The sequence below is a fragment of the Lepisosteus platostomus genome, chromosome 7 (genome assembly GCF_059453375.1).
Source record: "Lepisosteus platostomus isolate fLepPlt1 chromosome 7, fLepPlt1.hap1, whole genome shotgun sequence".
In the NCBI taxonomy this organism is placed as follows: Eukaryota; Metazoa; Chordata; class Actinopteri; order Semionotiformes; family Lepisosteidae; genus Lepisosteus; species Lepisosteus platostomus.
Genome location: NC_142617.1, coordinates 43,931,307 through 43,952,560, shown reverse-complemented (window position 1 = coordinate 43,952,560; position 21,254 = coordinate 43,931,307). Strand labels below are relative to the sequence as shown.

Below are 21,254 nucleotides of genomic sequence, written 5' to 3'. Positions count from 1 at the left end.
GAGTAAATTCTACTTCTTTCCACTCTGTCACATCCTGCCTCCTCGTCCTGAATTACAGTACAGTTCCATCTGCAGACCCAGTCCTGGAAGTCCGTGGCAGTACCACACACCAAATGTGCCACAATATAGAGGAGATGTACCGGCCCATGCCTGGACAGAGAAAAGGGTCCAATAATGGCATATCGAAAAAATGTGTCTTGATTTACTTGCATCAGTTTCAAGGCCAGCAGCTTGCAGGAAATGTCCCTCGTTCTTCCTCTCCCGCCCCGAATTCTCTGCTCTCAGAGATCTCTCAGCCCTGGTCTCCACATCTCAGAAACGGGAGAGACTCTTAAGGTCTGCCTGAGTCTCGGATTGAGATCTGTTTGGGATCGTGCCTTCTGTGGTTCTTGTTTCTACGTGTCTGTATTAATGAGGACCAACTATGAAAAAATAAAGCCTGAGAATCAGAGGTTATCTTTTATAGGTAAGCTACCTCTCCCATGGCTTCAAGAAATTACTTTTGTTTCTAAACAACATGGTGTTTTGTTCATTGACAGTGCCAAAACGTCAGGGTCTTATTTCAGCCTTAAAAATTTCACCATTAAAAATTGGCAGAGCACAATAAGCATAGGATGAGAGTCAATGGGAGGGTCACCAGCATAGAAATACCAATGTGTTTGTTTGCATTGCTTAAAAATTGAGCAGCAGATGGCTGCTTCTCCCAACGTTAGCTTGCAGGGACAAAGGACAACGTAAACAATCAAGAACAATAAGAAGGATTCGGACAGTTTTCATTTGCTTGTATTTATTAAGTGACCCATTGTGGATCAAACTCAAACAAGGGATTTAAAAACAAAGCACAAAATAATTTAGGCACTTAACACACCTGCTTATTTGCTCAAACAGTGTTACAGTCAGCCCTGGCCTGATGGCTCACAGCAATTGGTACAGTAACAGGGCAGCTGGGGATGAAACAGAAAAAACAGACAGCATATCTAGCTTGAAGATGAAGAACTGTTCCTGTCTGCAACATATTCATGATTCTTCCTCTTATTTATGCTTGAAGAACAATCGATTTAAACTGCTCATCCCTAAAGCTTGCCCCTTTTGTATCTGCAGTAGGACCTGCGTGCAGCTGCTGGTCAGTGACAGTGCGTCGGTACCCTGCGTGCCGAACCCAGGCCCAGCTAACATGGTGCATGCGTGTCCTTCTCTCCGAGATCCATAATTCCCGATTCATAGCACCACCGTCCAGGCTTGGCCAAGAGGCTGTCGGGCGCTGCGCTCAGCTGCCACACAGGATGCCCGCGCTGGTCTCAGCGCTGCTGGGCGCTGACTTGGACAGAGTCTGGCACACGAGGGTCACTGCAGGGACAGGGGATCCTGTCCCTCTGCTGTCCAGCAGTCCCAGGATTCAGTACTTGGACGTAGTACTTTAATCCAGTTTAATATGACATTTTTGTTCTCTTCCAGTCTTTGAAATGTTTCATGAGGCATTTTACTCAGCAGTAGGTTTTGCAAATACAGTAGTTTGCACTGAAGTGTTCATTCGTACCATTTCAATCCGGACAAGGAATACAAGACATGCATAAAACTCAAGCAACCTGATACAGGTTTTTATTACTTCTGTCATCAGTAGTCCAGGCACAAACCCATTGTTTAATAGCATATTGTGGTACAAAGTACAAATATCCCTTCTCTGGCCATCTATTGGCAACATACCATGAACCACCATGACCCTGTCCCTTCCACTCAACCTAACCAACCCGACCTTCCTCGTTAAACCTCCTCTCATGCTTGCCTTGCTTTCCAACACTTGTCTTCATTATTTTTTTTTCTAAATCCTTCCTTTCTGCTTTCTAAGTAATCTCGACCTCTCTTGAGAATCCATATCCTCTTTCTGTATCCCACCGTCCTGCACTGGTGTGGCACCTGTGTGCGAGCAGGTGACCTTTATCACCAGGCCCAGTGTTCGGGGGAGACCCCAGCCTCCCTGTACAAGACTAAACAGAATACACAGACATCAACGAGGACGGCTTGTTAGTACAGAAGCCTGCTTCCTCTATTGCCTCATCAGTGCTCGGGGTGTGGTTTACAGAAAGTGTTTACAGTTGAGAAAACTTCTTACTCTACATATACAGGGGGTTTGCAAAGCAGTCTCTGATCAAGGGACTGTTCTGATCCAGTTAAACCCAGGAACTCAGCTTTGTACACTGCAACATGAACTCTGGGGTCAGTTCATACACGGCAAAATCCTAACCCTTCCTGTATCCAGCAGAAATTACTGCAATCTCTGAGCTCAACAGCTCGCCCCTCTCTAATAAACATCCCTCTGTCCCGTCAATGCGCCTGCCTGACAGACAGTTCCAGTCTCAAAGCCATCTCCAGCTCTCCTTTAAGGAAGCTGCAGATCCGGGCTTTTCCTCTCCAGTACAAAACTTCCCCATGTCCCAGAAGCAGGACCTCATCTGGCCACTGCTTGCTTGTAGACCTCGGTGACGTTCTCGCAGTCGGTGAGGGAGAAGGTGCTGTCACCGACCCTGTGCTGGTAGCACCTCATGTCCCACAGGAGAGGCCTCCTGCCCCGGCCCTCCAGCTCTCCGTCTCCCAGGCCCAAGAGATCGTCCGCAGAAACACACCCCCTCATCAGGGCTGCAGGCTCGCCCACCGGGGCCACCGCCGCCGCCCTGTCGCGCTCCGGCAGGTCCAGGCGGTCGAAGGACTCAGAGGAGAGGATGCTGTCCTCACTGACGGCCCCGCTGGGACGAGTCCGGGCTCCGCGCTCACGGAAGGCCAGCTGGTCCAGCGATCCGAACGGCTCGGTGGCGCTGGAGGAGAACTTGCCATTGGGCTTGAGGATGCTTTTGTGGTGCGAAGAGGAGCACCGTTGGTGGGGGGGCGGGGCGTGGGAGGAGGTGGCGGAGTCGCTGCTCTCCGGGGAGGAGGAGTAGTAGCCAGACTCCCTCTTCGCTGGCTTCTTCAGAATGCCTTTCCTGGGCACAGCTGGGGGGGGCGGGACTTGCTTTTCCGAGTCCGGCACCACGTTTCCGATCTCCTCCTTCCTGGGCTCGCTGGCAGGCTTCTGCTTCAGGCTGCCCCTCTTCTTGAGGATGCCTTTGGGCTGGCGGCTGGCGCCAGAGCCCCCCTCCTGCATGGTCTGGGAGACGTCGTTCTCCTTGCGCGACCTCCGCAGCGACCGCTGGCGTGTCACGGGGCCCCCGGCGCCGGCGTGTGGCCGCAGCAGGCAGCGCACCTTGGAGCTGTTCTCGAAGAACGGGCGGGAGGTGCGGCGCAGCCAGTCGGCGAGGCCCATCAGGCCCCCCGCGGATGAGTCCCCCTCTGGGGCTGGTTCTGCACCCTGCTTGCCCCTCGCAGCCTCTCCCTCAGGCACCAGGGGGCAGCGGTACCCCCAGTTCAGCCACCAGTGCCCTGCAATCTCCTCCACTGTGGCCCTGCGCTCCGGGTTCACCATCAGCATCCAGCGGATCAGCCCGCAGGCGTCTGGGGAGCAGAGGGCAAGAGTCAGAGAGGCTCACCAGCACTATCAGCACAGCAGTCACACAGTCTACATGATGACCTTTAATCCGTGACTTCTTTCATTAAATTTGGCTCTGAGCAGAGCTCTTACCAGATGGCTTGGACGGCTCACGGTACTGCCCGCTGGTGATCTGCCGCACCAGGTTCTTGTAGTCCAGGCCGTCGAAGGGCATCGCGCCATAGACCAGCGTGTAGAGCAGCACGCCCAGAGACCAGCTGTCCACCTCCGGCCCGCAGTACGGACGCCCGTTCACGATCTCTGGAGATGCGTAGAGCGGACTGCCACAGAACGTCTGCAGGTAAGTGTCGCGCCGGTACACGTTGGAGAGCCCAAAATCAGCAAGCTGGGGAGAAACAAGCAGATGTAGGCATCGTTAGCAGATGCTTCATCACTGCAACTATCCAGGTGAGAAGGGAAGGGCTTGGCCTTTTGAGCACTGAAGCTGAAAGAACGCACCCATTTATAGCAGCCGGTTTCGCATTCTGAATCAGCAGTCATTCCTAATGGAAATGACGGTATTCAGCCCTCAAATCAAATTATGAAAATACACAGAGATGAGGTGGAATGCGTAGAATTCTTTAAAAAGATTTTTTGCCGATGTATGACAGTATTGGATTGAACAACAGGCACTTCAGTCCCATCCCACAGTCTGTCTTCCCCTTGCTCACACCAGCTATCGGCTGCTTCTCGTTTGAATTACTAGGCAGGAAAAACTGTCGGACAAATACGACGGCTTTCAGAAAAAGGGTTAAAACCTCAACTGTGACAGGAACTGAGCTGTATTGACCAAAGTACAGGATCTTGCAATAATAAAGCAATAATGTGCCATGTTTTTGCCAGACAATGAACAAAAAAGGTCTTATTTAAGTCCCCCACCCCTCCCAGGTCGCCTTATCTAAATTACAGAAAGTGCGAGCTGATAAGTGGCCATCTGCTGCATGCCAGGTGTGCTATCAGAGCCGTCCCACAACACAGAGCACAATGGCATGCAGTTCATGAGAGGGTGGGTTTGCAAAGTACACCTGACAGTAGATCAGACCAGCAGCTCCTGACATCTGGTATGTTTGCAGCTTCGTCTCTAGGCGGGCAAAGACAAATTGGGAACCAGTTTCATGAATCTCATGCCAAGAGAGATTCAGAGGAGTAACCTTCAAAATATCACTGGAATTTACACCAGAAGCATCCTGGACAGAAACCGATTAAGACTTCTAATTATATTTTCTCTTCTTTTTGTGGCAAAATCACTCCAAGCTCCATTCTCTAATAAGACTCCTAACAAACTCCATGTGGTATGGAGCCAAGATAATGGATTAAAAATACAATAATTCTCTTGACACCCTGCAGGATGGACTGAAGTTTTAAACTGGTACTGGTACATTGTTAACTCCAACAAGAGTTCAGGACTCGTGGGGAATTGGGGGCTGCTCCTGTGAGGAGATGCTCACTCCTTTTAAATGGTCAATTAGGATCTTCTAAGAACCATGTCCAAATCTTCCATTTTTCAGCCTGATCTAGTGAAAATGTGGGAACTGTATCCTCAGGGGCTGCTGACAGGCAGGCAGAGCTGGAGAGTGAGAGCGAATGTGTGTGCGTGAGTAACTGCACGAGAGGTACTGGCAGGCTGCCTCAATGCTGTTCTACAGAAACTCCATTATCAGCAGCCAGCATGTAGGGCAATAAAGGATCTGTAGCAACTGCAATCTGAACTCGCGGGTTAAACAGTTACACAAAGCCACAGTCTGGCCTCCCTCAGGACATCCTGCTTCTCCTTTGCCATTAACATCTGGAAAGCCAGACACACTGGCTGTGCAAGCGAGTGACGGCTCCACACCTTTACTTTCTCTTTCCCTTAACAGCTTCCAGACAAACTAGGCTCCACACAAGCTTTTTACTGTAAGCAGCTCTTGTGACAATGGAAGGAGCTTCAGTGTGTGCAGAGAGCACCCCATTTTCAGATGCACCCCTCATTACTCACCTTCACGTTGCCGTTGGCATCCAGCAGGATGTTCTCCAGTTTCAGATCCCGGTGCACAATCCCGTTCTAGAGAGGACAACACGAGAGCAGTGTTGATAAGAGCACTGTGGTCCAGCATGCACCCAGCTTCACCAGAACCCTCTGTGCTATTGTAACAAACCAGAGAACTTGTTTCAAACGAAAGGGGACCATTCTGCCCACGTAACTTGACTGTGCACTTTGAGGTCAACTCAGATCAGTTAGAACTTCTTGCAGAGTAACAGAAATCTTCCTACTTCAGACAGGGAAATACATTTTGGTTTTTGATATCTTGCTTGGGCTGGCAGCAGTTGCTTCCTGTCCACTCCAGGACCTGAAATGATGCATCTTGTTGCAGAAGCTCTGCAGTGCTGCAGTCTGGGTCCCAGCCACTGACCAAGCCAGGACCCTGTTATTTTGCCACTGAGATGTTTCTCAAAGAACGCTGTTCTATAACAGGGGTGTCACTTGTGTAACTGTGCTGGGGACTGTGCTCTGTGTCTTACCCGGTGGCAGTAGAGCACGGCAGAGACGATCTGCCTGAAGAAGTGCCGCCCCTCCCTCTCCGTCAGTGTGCGCCCGTCGCTGATGAAGTCGTACAGGTCTCCACGGCTGGCGTACTCCATCACGATCACGATCTTGTCCTTGTTCTCAAACACTGCGGGCGCACAGGGACAGGTCATTGAGGGTGGGCAGGGCTGTGTGTGCCCTCTGCCCGAGCTGCAGCCTGGCACAGGGCTGGAGCCCAGGGGCACTCGTTGCATAATTCGCTGGAGCAAGCCAGGTTACATAAGCTGATCGAGTGTGAGGGTCTTTGTGTTATTTCACGTCACTTCTACGAGCTGAAACAACTGCAGCACTGTTAGAAGACGGTTACAGACACAGAAGCAAGAGGCAGAACAGAGAGCTGTCACAAGTACCGGACTGGAAATTAAACAGACAAACGGCCTCAAGCACAGCGAGCCAGCTGGTGCCAGCACAGCTTGGAGGCTCACTGTTACTTCACTGAGCTAAACCACCGTAGAATGACTTAAGTCAAAATTTTAAAAATGGATTCTGTTATAATCTTTTGTGTGTAAAACTATTTGACATGGATCTCTAACATGCTTGCTGCTTTCTGATTTTTTTTAAATGCTTATGTAGGTTGATAGACAAAGGGTGAGTAACTGTTCAGATTCGGACTGAAGAGCCATTTTTTAACTAAAAGGTTCTTCTGCTTTTACTATATGAACTTCATGTTCTTTTGGACACAGAGGAAGAGCATTTGTTTTTTTGTTCTCCACCCAGTTCATGTCCATGTGCACAATTCCTTTCAGGTTTGACTAACTTTGCCTTCTACACTGTGCAACATCTCACACTGCTCTGGAACTATATACTACTCACGGACACGTCGCTTCAAGTTTTCCATCAAGGCTTTACTTGAGGAAAGTAAAAAAAAGAGTTTTTGTGCAACACCCCCCCAGGAAGTGATTGCTAGATCTGTGCAAGAGCAGTTGTGATTGCTGTGGTGAAACGGAGTGTTGAAATGAAATAGAGACACACACACATGGAAGAGGCAAACATGAGAAGACAATCATGCAGCTGCACACAAGAGCCCGTGCACCTCTGATGCAGTGTCAGGGGATTGGCTCCTCCACCCTGCTCTGTTTTCCTGCACGCAAGCCCTTTTTTGCCAGCAATTACAGCTTCATTCAGCTGTCAGTCTTTTTGTTTTTTGAGGTTTTCTGCTCCTTGACAAACTGGCATGTCTGGTGCTGAGTCACAGATGAAGGTAAACAACAGGACCCAGCTTGTTCTATTTGAAGCCAGAACTCCTAACAGGATCCTGTATGTTCCCAGAGTAAACTGATTACGTCTCCAGTCTGTTCTCTGCACAAACACATTGCAGAATATACAAAATTGTAATGACCTTATTGAACAATCAGTTTTGCTGCAATTGGAGCTGCTCAGTGCTACAGTGCAGGGCTGCAGGGTGTTCAGTTAGTGTTTGGAGAGTTGGGGAATACCTTCATAGATAGTGATGATGTGGGGGTGATTGAGGGAAGACATGATCTCGATCTCTCGGCGGATGTGTATGAGGTCTTGCTCGTCCTTTATCTTATCCTTCCGAATGGACTTGATGGCAACCTGGTAAAAAAAAATCTTAAATGAGCTCCCAGGAACAGAATCATATGCATCACCTTTATTTCAATTTCAAAGTACTTTACCTGTAGTACTTTTTTAAAAGCATTTCTGCAATATGAGGAGCCTGTATTTGTAAATTAGCAAGAGTTTTTTTCCCCCCCAAATAAGTCAAGCATGTGGCATTAAAGAACTTTCCTGTTTACCTGAAAGTTCTTCAGTGAGGAATAACTGATGATTCACCCAAAATACTGCAGGTGAGTCCCAGGCCAGGTCAGGCCCCACCAGTTCTCTGCACCAGGACCTGGACAGGTGCCTGCATGCCAGCAGGATTCCCGGGAATCCCACTGGGACAGACTATCACCGTCACTGGGGACACTGGCATGGGCTGTCCAACACGGACAGTGAGCAGGGAAGGGGGCAGAGGGTCGAGAGTTGGGGCAGGAGGAATATTTTATCAAGAGGAATCCGTCCATCATTCAGGCTGTTTATTTCATCCAGGTGAGAGAAGCTGGTGGGCGTTTGCAGAGGTTTCCTGAGCCGTGGAGCCCAGTTTCACAGAAGTGCTCCAGGACAAGAGCAAAACCAATCCAACTTTCAAAATAAGTCTGCAGCCCATTTACCCACAGCCACTCCTGGCAGGAGGAAAACCTGTTTGGCAACAATGATTATCTAATATGCAGCTTCAAACTTTTTGCTGCTATTTTCAGGAACTGCAGGAACAGCCCTTGTGGATATTCTACCTCACCAGCAGAGAGCTCCCATAGGAGATGAGCGGCTCGGGTTCATTCTACAGACCTCTGTTATTGTTCTCCAAAAATAAGCACACCCCTAATGTCAGACCGTGCTGATGTAACTGGAGAGGCTGGAGCTGTATTCAGCATGTTCATAAAACATTTACCACCACACTATCTTTAGAGCTGTTTCTTTAAATGGAAATTGACAATGAAAATTGAAGGACCCTGAAGGCAGTGTAAACATCTGTTATGTTAACAATATTTTTTTCCATTTTCCAAAGCAACTGATCTCAACAATGTAGAAAGATGTTTTAGAAATATAGCCTCCAATGCCTGGGACAGACTTTGCTTAAAGGTTGTTTTATTTGATTAACATTTCCACTATAGAATGATCACAATGCATAGGAAACAGTTCCAAAATACTGCAGGCAGACTTTAATTCATATTATTTATACTTCAGATTTCTGTTTTTTATTGCATGTTTATTATTGCCATTTGAAATGAAAAAATCTTCCTTGTCTGCCTATAGTGAATCCTGTTATGATTTGAATTTGCCACCCTTGGTTAGTGTCCAAACTCCAAACTCATGATTTAGAGATAAGAAGTACTGTTTAGTATAAAACATTCAGGGAGAGCTGGGTTGTGGCTCGCTGGCTTAGAGTTACTTTTTTTACTTTTTACTGCAGCGACGTTGGCACAGAGCCGAGATGATTGATCAGTCCCTGCACATAAACCTCCGTTTCATTTTCAAGAGAGCTGGGGGGGAGAGACCAGGGAGACGCCCACACAGCACAGAGAACATGGGCTAGAAGCGCTCGCCATCACTGCTTTCCGAAAAGACATAGTGCCGAGTGTTCACCTCTGTGCTCAGGGACACGCGTGTAAATACACAGCGCTCCCTGCCCATGTGCTCTTACAGCTGCAGCACCTCGGCGCTCGGCGCCAGTCTCACTCTCACTCACATGAAGCCTGTGAAGCCCCCCCATCGGGAGACAGACCAGTACAGACCAAAAGCCCTGCTCTGATCCCTGCCAGCCACGCTCGGGAGCCAGCTGTTGAGTCACGAGCACCCCTCCGGGAACGAGAGGGGCAGAGGTGCCCGTCAGGCTGACCCCTCGCCCGCGTGCAGCCGCGCCATCTCCATCTCCGTGCTCTTTGATCCGGGACCTCCGGGGCAGGGAGGGAAGGAGTGGAGACAGGCAGCCTGTGGAATTCTGTCAGCCTGCGCCTCTCTGGGTCACCTTCAACACGCAGTGCCAGCTGCCTCATTAGCATATCTGATCGCTGTGCTGGTGCTGTGAAAACAGCTCGGGGCTGTTTCCACTGCCGATTCGAAAACAAGCGTCAGCAGCACAGGAGATTCCATGAAGCCTGCCTGCGCACACGGACTCCTTCACCGCAAATCAGCTTTTCAGACAACTTCCGACAGTCTCGCCGTGACGAGATACCCTGGCCGGTAATTCTGTCACGCAGCACACTGGGCATCTCGACACATCGTTACCAGAGCCCAAAACAGAGAGCCTCCTCCCAATGCCTCACACTGAAGGCCACAGGCTAAAACTCTGTTGCATTTAAACACCGACATTAAAAGTTACTCTTCTCAACAGCTCACATCTTGTTATGCGGGGAAAAATAAGACCACAAGTGAAAACTGAACCCTTTCCTCTCACTTTGAAATCACACAGGTCAACATAGTGCTGTTATTGTCGTCGTGTTTTCTTTTATTACACAGATCAAGACATTGTAAAAACATCTAATTCTTCTATCATGCATCAGATCTGTAGTTTATTTTTAGCACTGGTGTGCTCAAGAGACAATAATACCAGAACAGGTTCAGCCCTGAACACACCAGGGCTAAGAAGGGAAGCTTATTCACTCTGGAAACATTGTGGGTTTCTGTGCTGCTCTCTCTGCCCATCTATTGTCCTGTTTAAACCTTCACCCGCGTGACGGCTCAGCCCTGCTGCCCCAGTGTCCCAGGAGTGTCTCCCGAGAGGCAGCGACGTGCACAGAGCACGGCTGGCTTTGTTTAAACTCCCCGAGAGGTTCAAAGGGTCAAGTGTAGCTCAGGCCCGGCTCCCACAGGGAGAAGCAGGAACTGGCAGGTACAAGGGAGCGCGGCCAGGAAAGGAATTCAAACTTCAGGAAGCGAGCCCTCTCCCATGGCACCTGGTAACACTCCCGCAAACAAAGAGCCCGACCGGTTGGGAAACGCTGGCAGCCCGACGCGGAGCACAGGGAGCAGCAGGAGGAGAAACGCCCACAGCCGCAGAAGCACACGGAGCACAAGACCAGGCCACAGTGGGGGCTGTGGTTACGTGTGCCCCTGAAGCAAAGATCCCAGAGCTCTAAGCACTGTGAGCGTTTCCGAGAGGCGGCTGGGGACCTCCGCCACACTGCTGGGAAACAGCAGGCCCAGCAGGGCTCCTGCCATTATGAAAGGTTTTCCAGGGCTGATCAGACACCAGAGGAACAGACTCCCGTGTCTGCCAGGCAAGACGAAGACACACCTCACCCATGTGATCAGGCTGGCATTCCAGACAGTTACTGGTTCAACTGTACGATAATATACAGCTGCACTAGTTACACAGTGTACTTGCTAGTCTATGGCCTTCCTCCACCTGCCTCAAGCCAGTCATTACCGATGCCTTTCGCCAACGTTGTCAAGCACTTTGAAAGTGGCACCTACATGGAGCTATGGGACACCAAAGCTGATTTTTCAAATTCTTTTCAACACCAGTCCTTTGGAGGTGACCCAGCAATTCCTAAGGATTTTGTTTTGTGATCGAATTATGTGCAACAGAGCCTTTCGAGGCGCTGACTTGCCTCATCGCTGGCCCGGGATGGCGTCAGCGGTCAGGACAAGCACGGCTCAGGGAACCACTGGCTGATGATTGACGAGCTGCATCTCCCTTCGGATACAAGCAGAGAGGGAAAGGCCATTCACCTGACCTGGACACGGAGCTGCACAGCTGAGGAAACGGGTTCCTCTCGACACAAGAGCCTCCTGTTCGGCTGCAGCACAACCCCAGGCTGCAACTGCTACAGCCCACAGACCTGCATCCACAATGCAAACCGCCTGACCAGAGTCTTGAACGTCCACAGTGGCCGCACTGACAATCGCAGAGCAGAGTGTGTTGTGAATTTACCATGGACTCGCATGGGGCGTTCACAGCCGTCTGACAGGATGAACTCTGTAACACACTAGGCAGCCATGTTGCTTTTATCCTGCATGTCCGGGAATCCGCCAGCAGGTTCAGAGCAGATCTCCCTGGCGACTCTCTTGCTTGGCTGAACTGGCAACAGGACCCCCCCCCGCAGAGAGCTGTCCCTTTTAAAACTCCACCACCCCGCCTCCTTTGAGAACTGTATATTTATCAACAAGTGCCCTGCTGGGGTTCTCTACTTCGTGCACTGAGCTGTCCCTGTTGCTGCCAGGATTTTGTCTTGGATAGGTAGGGGGGGGGGGGGTTGCCTAACATTTTCAATGCTTTTCACAAAGAGCTGTGTCCTGGGAGTCTGAGCTTAATTAGCCAGAAATTACTTGATGAAGTGGAACTAATTCATCAAACAGGCACGATTGTTATGCAAGTGGTGCCTTCTCCATCCCCACGATTCAGGGTAGAAGAGACCACGGCAAGCTCTCGGCTCACCCCTCCACCCGCTTTCCTGGCACGCAACACCGCCCGAGAGCTTCAAAAGTCATTTCGAACTCTTTCCGAGCTCTGTGGATTGATTTTGTTCCAGCAGCCCGCTCTGGGTGCTGGAGGTGATATAAATCTAAGAGCCCGGGGCTGACCAGGAGGGACAGAGCTTTCTCTTTCCTGACGGGGGGGCGGTAGGGGACCGGAGGGGTTCTGCACGGAGCGACCCCTTTATGCAACACCGCGGCACTGAGGGGGTCAGTCCTTTTACAGAGGCAAACGGGATGCTGAACACGATCTCAACCGATTTGACTTTTAAATACACAACGTCATTCCAGTCCGTGATTAGGAAGATCTGGCAGTGCGGCGTATCTTTTTTTTCAACGTCCCCTTCGGCTTTCCGCACGTTTGCTACTAACTACAGCAGTTCGTGTGAAGCCCCCAGAAAAAAATAAAACTCGTGCTGCTGGCAGGTGGTGGCCCCGTGCAGCACTTTCGAGTGGGCGAAGACCAGCTCTCAAGAGGGAATGACTCTGAAACAGGCTCGTCTCCGGGACTAAAGCGCAAACATACTTCTCGTGTGTGTTCTGGTCGTCTGACCGGTGACTCAGACAGGTTTTTATTGTCGTTTCTATTGTTGTTGTTACTTTCGCTTCCCGCACTCACTCACCTATCAACACCTGCCGGGAAGAGTCCGGGTTTTTCCGCAGTCACGAATGTTTTGTTTCACTTACAAATAAAAACAATGAGCTACTACTACGGAAAGATAATGAAAATATTAGCGCACAAAACTTGAGCGGAGCCGATGAGAAGCAGAGTTCACCCCTAATATACAGTGTATATTATATGCAAATTAATGTTCAAATTGTGTGCTCTTTATGTATTGAAGCTACAAGAGTATTCTGTTAATAATCTAAATGTTTCGCATCCCGATCTCCAAAATTCATACGCGTTCATTACTACAGTGTGTGAGTGACACACAACGTTTAGAGTACGCCACAAATGTCTCATACACGTGGAAGCTTGTTGGTAAAAAACAATTGCTTAGATGACTAAACATATTCTGGTCTCGCTAGTCCTGTAAACCGTCCAGCTGAAAGACAAACACACCGTCTGAGCGACACCCTCGGAATCGCGAACCTCCACAGCCCGAGACAAAGAAATTGCAGGAAAGTGTCCCAGCTGGACTGTGGAGTACCGGGATAAACACCCTTTTAAACCAGGTAGTCACAGAAACCGCGCGTTGTACTGCTCCGTAGTCCGTCACAGACGGGCTATAATAATGAGAAGCTTACCACTCGTCCTGATCGCTCCACTGCTTTCTTCACTGTACCGTACGTGCCTTTCCCCAGAGTCTCTAAAAACTCGTATCTGTGCTTGAGGTTGTGTTTGTGGTGATGCCTCTTCACGGCGTGGCGTCTGAGCGAGCAGCCCTGCACGGCAGCCTGGCCGGCTGACAGCGAGCCCTCGGCCGGCAGAGCCGAGAGAGACCGACCGCTGCTTCTTAAAGTGCGCTGATCCATCGCGGGAATGCGAGCCGTTAATAAATATTAAATTAAAAGAATAACTGAAATGAATGACTGAACTTTAAGCGCTAAAATCTATTCTTCACAAGAACAACATTTCGCAAGGCTTCACTGTACTCTACTAAGTTACTCACTTGTGGTTCAGCGAACTATAGCAACCTGGCAGGTAAGTCCCCGCCCCCTCATGAATAATTCAGTAGTCGTTGCTGCGGAACGCTGTGATTGGCCAGCTCACACCACGTGTCTTACTTGTTGGGCCGTGTTCTTGGAATGCGCTGAAACCTCGGTTTTTCTATTGGCGGTCTTGTGGATTTGGACTTGATCATTAATAAATCCGTCCTCGGTGTTGGTTATTACTGATGTTTAATTATCATACTCAAAACCACATTTTATGTTTAATCGAAAATCAGTGACAACGGATATTAATGGTTTAACCATCTGTGTTAAAAAAAACGAGCTCGGATCTGAAAAAAATCGCTGTAAATTACAAAGTTTATTAAATGCTCAACATTTGCGTGCAGCAGTAGTGGCTGGCAATGAAATGTATTTTCTGCGAGCTCACCGGGGGCGGTAAAAATCACAAAATCAAAGTTACAAAATAAGGTTACATAATAATACATAATAGTACAATAGAAATTAAATAAAATAAACTCAGACAGAGCTCAATATAAATAGAGCTGCGATGTGTCCAGGGTGCAATACATTATGTCCAAGTAGTGCAGTATGCCGAATACAGTGAAAACTGTATGTCCGTGTAGCCATTACGGGTGATTTGCTGAAGGAACTGCAGGTTGGCTATTTAGCAGTCATTTGGTCATTTGGTGGTGGTGGAGGGGAGTCCCTGTAATCACCTGTTACCTGTAAAGCGCTCTGAGTGGAGTGTCCAGAAAAGCGCTATATAAGTGAAAGCAATTATTATTAATTATTATTTAATTATTATTGTTTGCTCTTGCGCTTCTGCACGAGTCTGTAGGACGGCGCAGTGCCATTGCTAGTGACCTAAAAACTATCCTCGCAGGTTTGTTGGATTTAAGAAGTGTCAAGCTGGGTTTCATAGCAGTATGAAAAACATTAACAAACTTGTCTCATTAAAAATAAACACCTTTAGCTCAGTTGAGTATGAAGGCGAGCTGGGCAGTGCGGTTCAAGGAAGAGCAGGAAGTCACTGACGTGAACATTCTCCAAATCGCCTTTGCTCGCGAGCGAGCAGCCGGGAGCGGAACGGAACCGAGCCCCCGAGGCAGTCTCTCGGGGCTTGCGCTCCCTCGGCGCTGCGACACAGGCTCGAGGTTGCCGCGACACGGCAGAGCTGAGTGCGTGGAAGAGACACCACATCGCGAACATCCAACAGAACGTGATTTTCATGCTGCACGTAAAAATCCAGTCAGTTAAAACCTTTTTACTGCTCTTTTTGGCCGCCCTCGCTCTGGAGTGCGTCGTCCTGGAAAGGCAGATATAAACCGTAGGGAACGAGCAAAGCATTTCTGTGGTAAACCCGCGCAGGTGAGGAGCTGCCTGGGCTGGCACGCGCGCTGACCTAGCTGGCGAGGTATTCAGACGCACAGCTCTTCAGCTCTTACTCACACACGCCAGCGCTCTCAGACAGCTCAGACACCTGGGCCCGCAGACTGCACCATGGCTCGCCCTGAGCCGCTCGACCCCTGACCACCCCCCCCCTCCTTTGTCAGCTCGGCGGGATTTCAGCCGGGCAGCAGAGCTGGGCGCCCCCCCCGCCAGCAGCCAGCGAGAAGCCTGGGCGGTGACGATCGTTGCCCTGCAGGCCTGAGGAATGCGACTGGGGCTATGTTTTTAGCTTCCTTGGCTAAGCCAGCCGCTCTAGCCTGTTGGCAGCGCTAGTGTGCTCTACTCGCCAACGTCCTGCCGCGAAGGAAACACTCTTGATGAGAAACAAGGAGGTAAAAGATCAGCTAGGAGGAGGGAAAAGGCTTTCTAAACAACTTATTGGTGCAATCTACTATCACATAAGTAGATCTCAGGTTAAGACACATCCTGGCAAAGCAGCCTGATAGAGCAACACGTACCAAGGCCAGTGAAAATGTCCTTTCCCTCCCTCAGGCCCTGGTGCAGCAGTGGGAGGGTGTGAACTGCTGGGGTTGTGTATTGATCAGGACGCTGATCTGCAGCCCTGGTCCTGTGGAGGCTCATTCCAGCTGCACAGTTATGACCAGCTGACCAGCTGTGACAGTAATTGTTTTAATTAACTAAGAGCTGGGTTGTGATGACTTGTTAAATTAGGTGCAGATTGGAGTGTACAGAAGGCCATTCTGAAACCCGTAGTGCCTGATTTCTTCTATCTGGAGGTTCTGGTGAACAGTGTGGCATACCTACTGTGTACAGATCAACTCATCCTGATAAAGGAACGAATCTCGTTAAGCAAGAGCAGGACAGCAATCCACAGCAATCACGCAGATGCCACTGCTGGTTTGTGTGACACTATGCAGCCTTCTCGGCGTGACCAGGTCTTTTTCTGCCTGTGTGCGCACGGTTCTCTGCATGACGACTCTGAGGGGGCGTCTGGGCCTATCCGATGACATCATGCCCCCGGGGCCTCAGGATGAACTATCCCACCCGTGCTAGTGCGTGGAGAGGGGTCACATTGCAGGAACTCGGCCAGACAATGAGGCAATTCCTGGGCCTCTTCTGCTTGAGGCTGGAGGGCAGTGGAGTAACACCTAGTGCTTTGACAGAAAGAGGAAATTACAGGAAACGAGGTGGTGGGAGTAGGGCAGCACAGCGCAGAGGGGAGAGGTGACAATGGGGAACCTTGTTACATAATTCCCACTTTGGATTGTGTTTTTAGGCCTCCGCAGAAATTCAGTACACCTTGAAATTGAAAGACCATTATTCTGCCCCTGTGCCGTTCCCTTTGAAATGTGCAGATATGTGCCAGGTGTGTTTCCCTTGAGAAATCGGAGATCAACAGGAATGAGGAATCAGAGCCATAGGACATCCATCCTTGTCGAAACGCCCACATTGTGAAACACCACATTTTAGCCTGAAAGCTCCCCTCTACTCGAACCCTAGACCACACATCCTTAATGTGCACCAGGCCTGAGCTATGCTGTGCTCTGTGTCTCACATTAATGAGAGTCTGGGTGGAGCATGCCGAGTAATTCAAATCACAGAATTACAATTCACCTCCTTGTAAAACAAAGTGCATGCAAACACAAAGCAAGAAGCCTACAAAGCCCAGGAGGCAAGGTGGTGTTGAGCTTGTGTGTTTGATGGGGTAAGGCCCTTTCATTTGATCAGGGTTATGAAAACCAAGGCAACTGCTTTAAACCGAGCAACGGTCAACTGTGCTGAGCTTTCTCTGTTCTGAGCAGCAACAGTTAAACAATGCTGAGGTCTGGGACGCGCTGGCCTGCTGACTCCCGCGACGTGAACATCTATCGTACACGAGGGGATGGCGCCCCCTGGTGTTTAAGTGCTACTGTTTTATTCTTTCCTTAGCCCTTACAGAACCGTCAAAATGGACTGAATTTCGGAAAGTCTTTCAATCAAAAATGACAACGAACGCTTTTTAATCAGGTACAAATGCAGATATATCCGCATACTTCCACACAAAAGATGTAAAACTGTAAGAAACAAAAATTTTTAGAAGTCATTCTTAGAACAAATCTGCGTTTTATATTAGCTATTCACTGCTGGACCTCAAGACGCGGTCGAATTCATGCAGTAGCATTGGCGCAGTGACGTCATAACGAACGCTAGTGGAAGGACTCGTGAAGGTCGACCGTCACAGTACGTCGTCTCTACGGCAACCTGAGGTAAACATTCCCTCTCGCTTACCGAGTTGGGCCACATGGCTGCTCCGGAGATGGGTAAGTACTGAGACACCGATATTTCCCTTCACTTTCCTGCATTTGTAAAACAGAATTTTGTGAAGAATAATACAAATATAGTATTCCTCGGGCACTTTAGAAACACGGTATAAACAGGCAGATGAAGCAGCTGAAGCTAAGCAGTAAGCAGGATGGGAGACCTCCAGGTTACTGCTGGAAGAGGTGCTAGTGGGATCAGAAAGGAGCACTCACCCTGCAGTCTGTGTGGGTCCTAATGCCCCAGTAAAGCAAAAAGAGTAGGGGTGTTACCCTGGTGTCCTGACCAAATTTCCACCTGGCTTTTAGCAACCATGGCCTCCTAATAATCCCCATCTATGAACTGGCTTCATCCCTCTGTTCTCCTCCCCACTGATAGCTGGTGTGTGGTGAGCGGACTGGCACACTATGGCTACCGTGACATCATTCATCATCATCATCATCATACATGTACACATGCGCAGAAAGTCTGCAGTCATACCTTTATACCTGAATTGATGGCAACAGTATTAATGGGCTTCTCCGTCTCAGCGCCCCTGAGGAATGTGTGTTTCGGAAGTTCCCAGGAGCGCAAGCTGTTCCCGTCCCACTGCGCTCCCGATCGGCTGGGCAACGAGCTGGCGCCCCTGCGGGGGGGCTCGCACCTCGGCCCCGGCTGCTACGACAACCACACCGTGAGTCGCTGGGCGGGCCGGGCCGGGCAAGGGCTCCCCCCGGACAAACACACGACAGAACGGCACCCTCCCCGTGACTCCCCCCGGGCACCCCTCTGCACCAGGGGCAGCAAGACGTGGTGATGGTGGCACCTCGGCATAGCTGGCCAGCTTTCACAGACACGTCATCCGTCTTTTTGCACACATCTCTAACAGCCTGTTAATGCCGAGAGGAAATGTAATAAAGGCAGTGTTTTCCCTGCTCCTGCCTCACTGTCACCCTGCCTCTTTCTCTTGTCTGAAGGTGGGCACCATCGTCTATGAGCTGGAAAGGAAACCGGAGAGCAGGAAGGGGTACACCCTGGCTGCACGGACTGCCCCCCGCCTCCTGCCCACTGCACAGGTACCACAGCCTCAGGCTGAGCAGGGGGGGTGCTCTTGCCTTTACGGTCATGAATTATCTTCTAGATCCAGTACATCAATATTAGAAACAAACACTTGAATAATTATAGATCTGGAATAGATTAAAATAAACGGATATGTGGGTGGAGGGCTCAGTGGTTAGCACTGCCGCCTTGCAGCGCTGGAGCCCTGAGTTCAATTCCAGTCCTGGGGTGCTGTCTGTGTTGAGTTTGTATATCCCCTCATATTCACATGGGTTTCCTCTCACAGTCCAAAGACATACTGGTTGGTTAATTAGCTTCTGGGTAAATTGGCCCTGGTATGATTATGTGTGCTGAAATAAGCTCCAGCTCCCCTTTGACCTTGTATTAGATAAAGCGGTTAACTTCTCATTTATGATACCCTTCAACATACTGATACACCCTTCACATTTCCTTCCTCAAACTGAGCTGTGGTTCCCTTCTACAAGTGAAAATGAACCAACAGCTGGGCCACCCTGGTGCCGAGTTCATCAGGCTGTAGCAAAGCCTCTTCAACCCCGGTGTCATTGTGCCGAGTTAAATACATGTTGGTATTGTTTCTCTGTGGCCAGGCTGTGACTCCGTCACCACAGCATTACCAGAAAGACTGGACCCACCAGCGCCCCCTCCTGCCCAGTGCTGCGCCCTTCTGCTCTAGCGCACAAAGATTCCAGAGTTGGCATGCCCTGTGCGACTCCCATCCTGGGTAAGACGGCAGCACAGCCTTTGCAGAGCTCTCGCTGCTCTGGGCCACACACACCAGGAGTCTCTCACTGGAAAACAGCCTGCTGAAAGGAAGACGTAGAATACGCAATGTTTTTTTAATACACGTATAGGGTATGTTAGAACACATGTACTCAAAATAAGGTAACTGTAATACAGTTTCAAGTGCCTTTTGTTTGCTTATACTAGATAAGACTCACGGTTGCACCTGTTGTGAAAGGAGTCTACTGATAAATCACTATGCTACATTTCTACATTTTATTTCCTTTTCTTAATACAACACAGTGACGTGGTACTTTGACAAGTTTTTCTGAAACCTACTTTAAGAACTCCCCTTTTGCCGATTAAAATCACTTAACAGCACCATTACATTCTTGTAGCCTGATGTTGCTGGATTTTAGGGGCTGAGCAAGGCCGGCCCTGGTTAGTAGTGGAATACAAGACCTCTAAAGGAAACAGGTTAAGATAAGATAAGATCACTTTATTTGCTATATACAATTTCTTGCATTAGGAATTTGTCTTTTCACATAACCCAGCTTGCTCTTCATGAGACACACAGACAGAGAGAAGCTTGGGGTCAGAGCGCAGGGTCAGCCATTGTACAGCGCCTTTGGAGTAGTTGGGGTTAAGGGCCTTGCTCAGAAGCCCAATGGAGTAGGATTCCTATGCCGGCTGCAGGATATGAACCAGCAACCTTTTAGCCACAGGCGCAGATCCTTAGCCGCAGTGCAACCGCTCTGCTCTTTTTTTTTATAGTTGCAGCTGTAAGTGATATTGGTGGACTAGCAAGAGAGCTGTGTTCCCTCTGGACAGTTTTCAATCTAATGTCCCAGTATGGTGACGGGGACAAGCTGCTGTCCTTTCGATGAGACATTAAAATGAGATCCTAAATACTTGGTCTTTAAAGATCCCATGGCACTGTTTGTAACCATTCGTACCCCCCGTGCTGTACACCTAATTAAATTCCATTTGTGAGTTGTTCAATCTAAAAGTTTCCCCTTATTTCATCAGTGCAGCAGTTTTTCACTGGCGGGGACTACATTTTGGGGGTGGATAAAGTGGGTTGTATCCCATTGGTAGAGTGCTTCGGGATCATTTGGGATGAAGAGTAAGTGCTACACCTATGTAAGAAAGCATTCAGTTAGAGGGAATATTGCAGGGCAGAATCAGAGGCTGCGATAGTTTGAAGATAAATATAGTACTAAAGGGCACTTTCTTTCTTTCTGATTGGTCCAGACCAGGAGCTTATGCTCATGATACTGCTCAGAACAGGAAGGTGTCCTGGCCAATGAAGTTTGGCTCCCCAGACTGGAATCAAGTGCCATCCCTGGAGAAAAGGTCCCTGAGGACAGAGGTGAGTGTCTATCACAGTGCCAGACGTAAGAGACCAGGGCTATGTAATTTGGTATAGTTACAATTAAGAGTCCATTAAGCAAATGGATGAATGGATGTTTGTCAAGTAATGTTTACCATTTATATTTAAAGTATATTCCAGGAAACAGAACATCAAATGCATTCTGGGCCATCACTGATAAAGATTATTATATTTAATCATTGTTCTTTACCCTTTGTCATTATGAAGTAAAAGAGGTGCTCTGCATACTACTTACAGTACATACTTTGTCTTTTTCTTCTAGCTTCTCTGTGACAAAGAATTCCAAAAACGCAGGAATAGGATTGCTTACTTCAGCCTGTTCTATAGCTGAGCCTGTGTGCCTGGGCTGTGGTCAGCACCGTCTGTCACTCGCTCAGATCACAGAGTGTGGAACATTATATACATGTGCACAGGGAAGACAGATCCGGTATTGCCATTTCTTTCGCATTTCCCTCCAGTCTCCTGTGTAATATATTGCCAATGGACTGACGCCTCCCGATCAGTCCCACCACACTCTGCATGCTGATCAGCTCACATGATGTCCAGCCTCCACCTATGTCTCCAGGCATCTGCTTCCCTTCTTTCTAACACCTCTTAACATGTCTTATTTCACAGTTGTTTTTTGCTTAAAGGGACCTAATAAATTTTAGATTAATTTGCATTTGTCATCATTGTGCAGTGAGACTCCTGTAATGAAG

The 21,254-nt window shown here is 49.1% G+C and overlaps 2 protein-coding genes across 6 annotated transcripts; one reads left to right on the top strand and one right to left on the bottom strand.

The window, feature by feature from the left end:
• Positions 1–1,831: 1,831 nt before the first annotated feature.
• Positions 1,832–13,538, bottom strand: nuak2 (NUAK family, SNF1-like kinase, 2). The gene is made up of 6 exons (XM_088640670.1): positions 13,311–13,538; positions 7,520–7,640; positions 6,020–6,171; positions 5,496–5,561; positions 3,611–3,863; positions 1,832–3,483 (listed from the first exon to the last, which is right to left on the bottom strand). The coding sequence occupies exons 1-6, from the start codon at positions 13,536–13,538 to the stop codon at positions 2,447–2,449; spliced, it is 1,857 nt and encodes a 618-aa protein (XP_088496796.1). The 3' UTR covers positions 1,832–2,446.
• A 35-nt stretch (positions 13,539–13,573) lies between these two features.
• On the top strand, positions 13,574–21,217 carry LOC148658903 (ciliary microtubule-associated protein 3). Of its 5 annotated transcripts, XM_088640675.1 has the most exons (8): positions 13,574–13,707; positions 17,016–17,093; positions 17,200–17,386; positions 17,915–18,057; positions 18,341–18,439; positions 19,031–19,164; positions 20,418–20,535; positions 20,819–21,217. In XM_088640675.1, the coding sequence occupies exons 3-8, from the start codon at positions 17,368–17,370 to the stop codon at positions 20,885–20,887; spliced, it is 582 nt and encodes a 193-aa protein (XP_088496801.1). In that variant the 5' UTR covers positions 13,574–13,707; positions 17,016–17,093; positions 17,200–17,367; the 3' UTR covers positions 20,888–21,217. The 5 variants fall into 5 exon arrangements, with proteins under 5 accessions (XP_088496801.1, XP_088496802.1, XP_088496800.1 ...); XM_088640676.1 differs by lacking the exon at positions 17,016–17,093 and having other exon boundaries at positions 13,586–13,707; XM_088640674.1 differs by lacking the exon at positions 13,574–13,707 and having other exon boundaries at positions 15,293–17,093.
• The last annotated feature ends 37 nt before the right edge of the window (positions 21,218–21,254 follow it).

Bases quoted from the DNA above. Each gene is read 5' to 3' on its own strand.
- LOC148658903 (XM_088640672.1), top strand. From the start codon at position 17,722: ATGAACTGGCTTCATCCCTCTGTTCTCCTCCCCACTGATAGCTGGTGT. The intron at 18,058-18,340 runs GTGAGTCGCTGG...TCTTGTCTGAAG, and splicing joins GCTGCTACGACAACCACACC to GTGGGCACCATCGTCTATGA. The intron at 20,536-20,818 runs GTGAGTGTCTAT...TTTTTCTTCTAG, and splicing joins AAAGGTCCCTGAGGACAGAG to CTTCTCTGTGACAAAGAATT.
- nuak2 (XM_088640670.1), bottom strand. From the start codon at position 13,538: ATGGATCAGCGCACTTTAAGAAGCAGCGGTCGGTCTCTCTCGGCTCTG. The intron at 7,641-13,310 runs GTAAGCTTCTCA...TTTTTTTACCAG, and splicing joins TGGAGCGATCAGGACGAGTG to GTTGCCATCAAGTCCATTCG. The intron at 5,562-6,019 runs GTAAGACACAGA...TGTCCTCTCTAG, and splicing joins CCGTGCTCTACTGCCACCGG to AACGGGATTGTGCACCGGGA.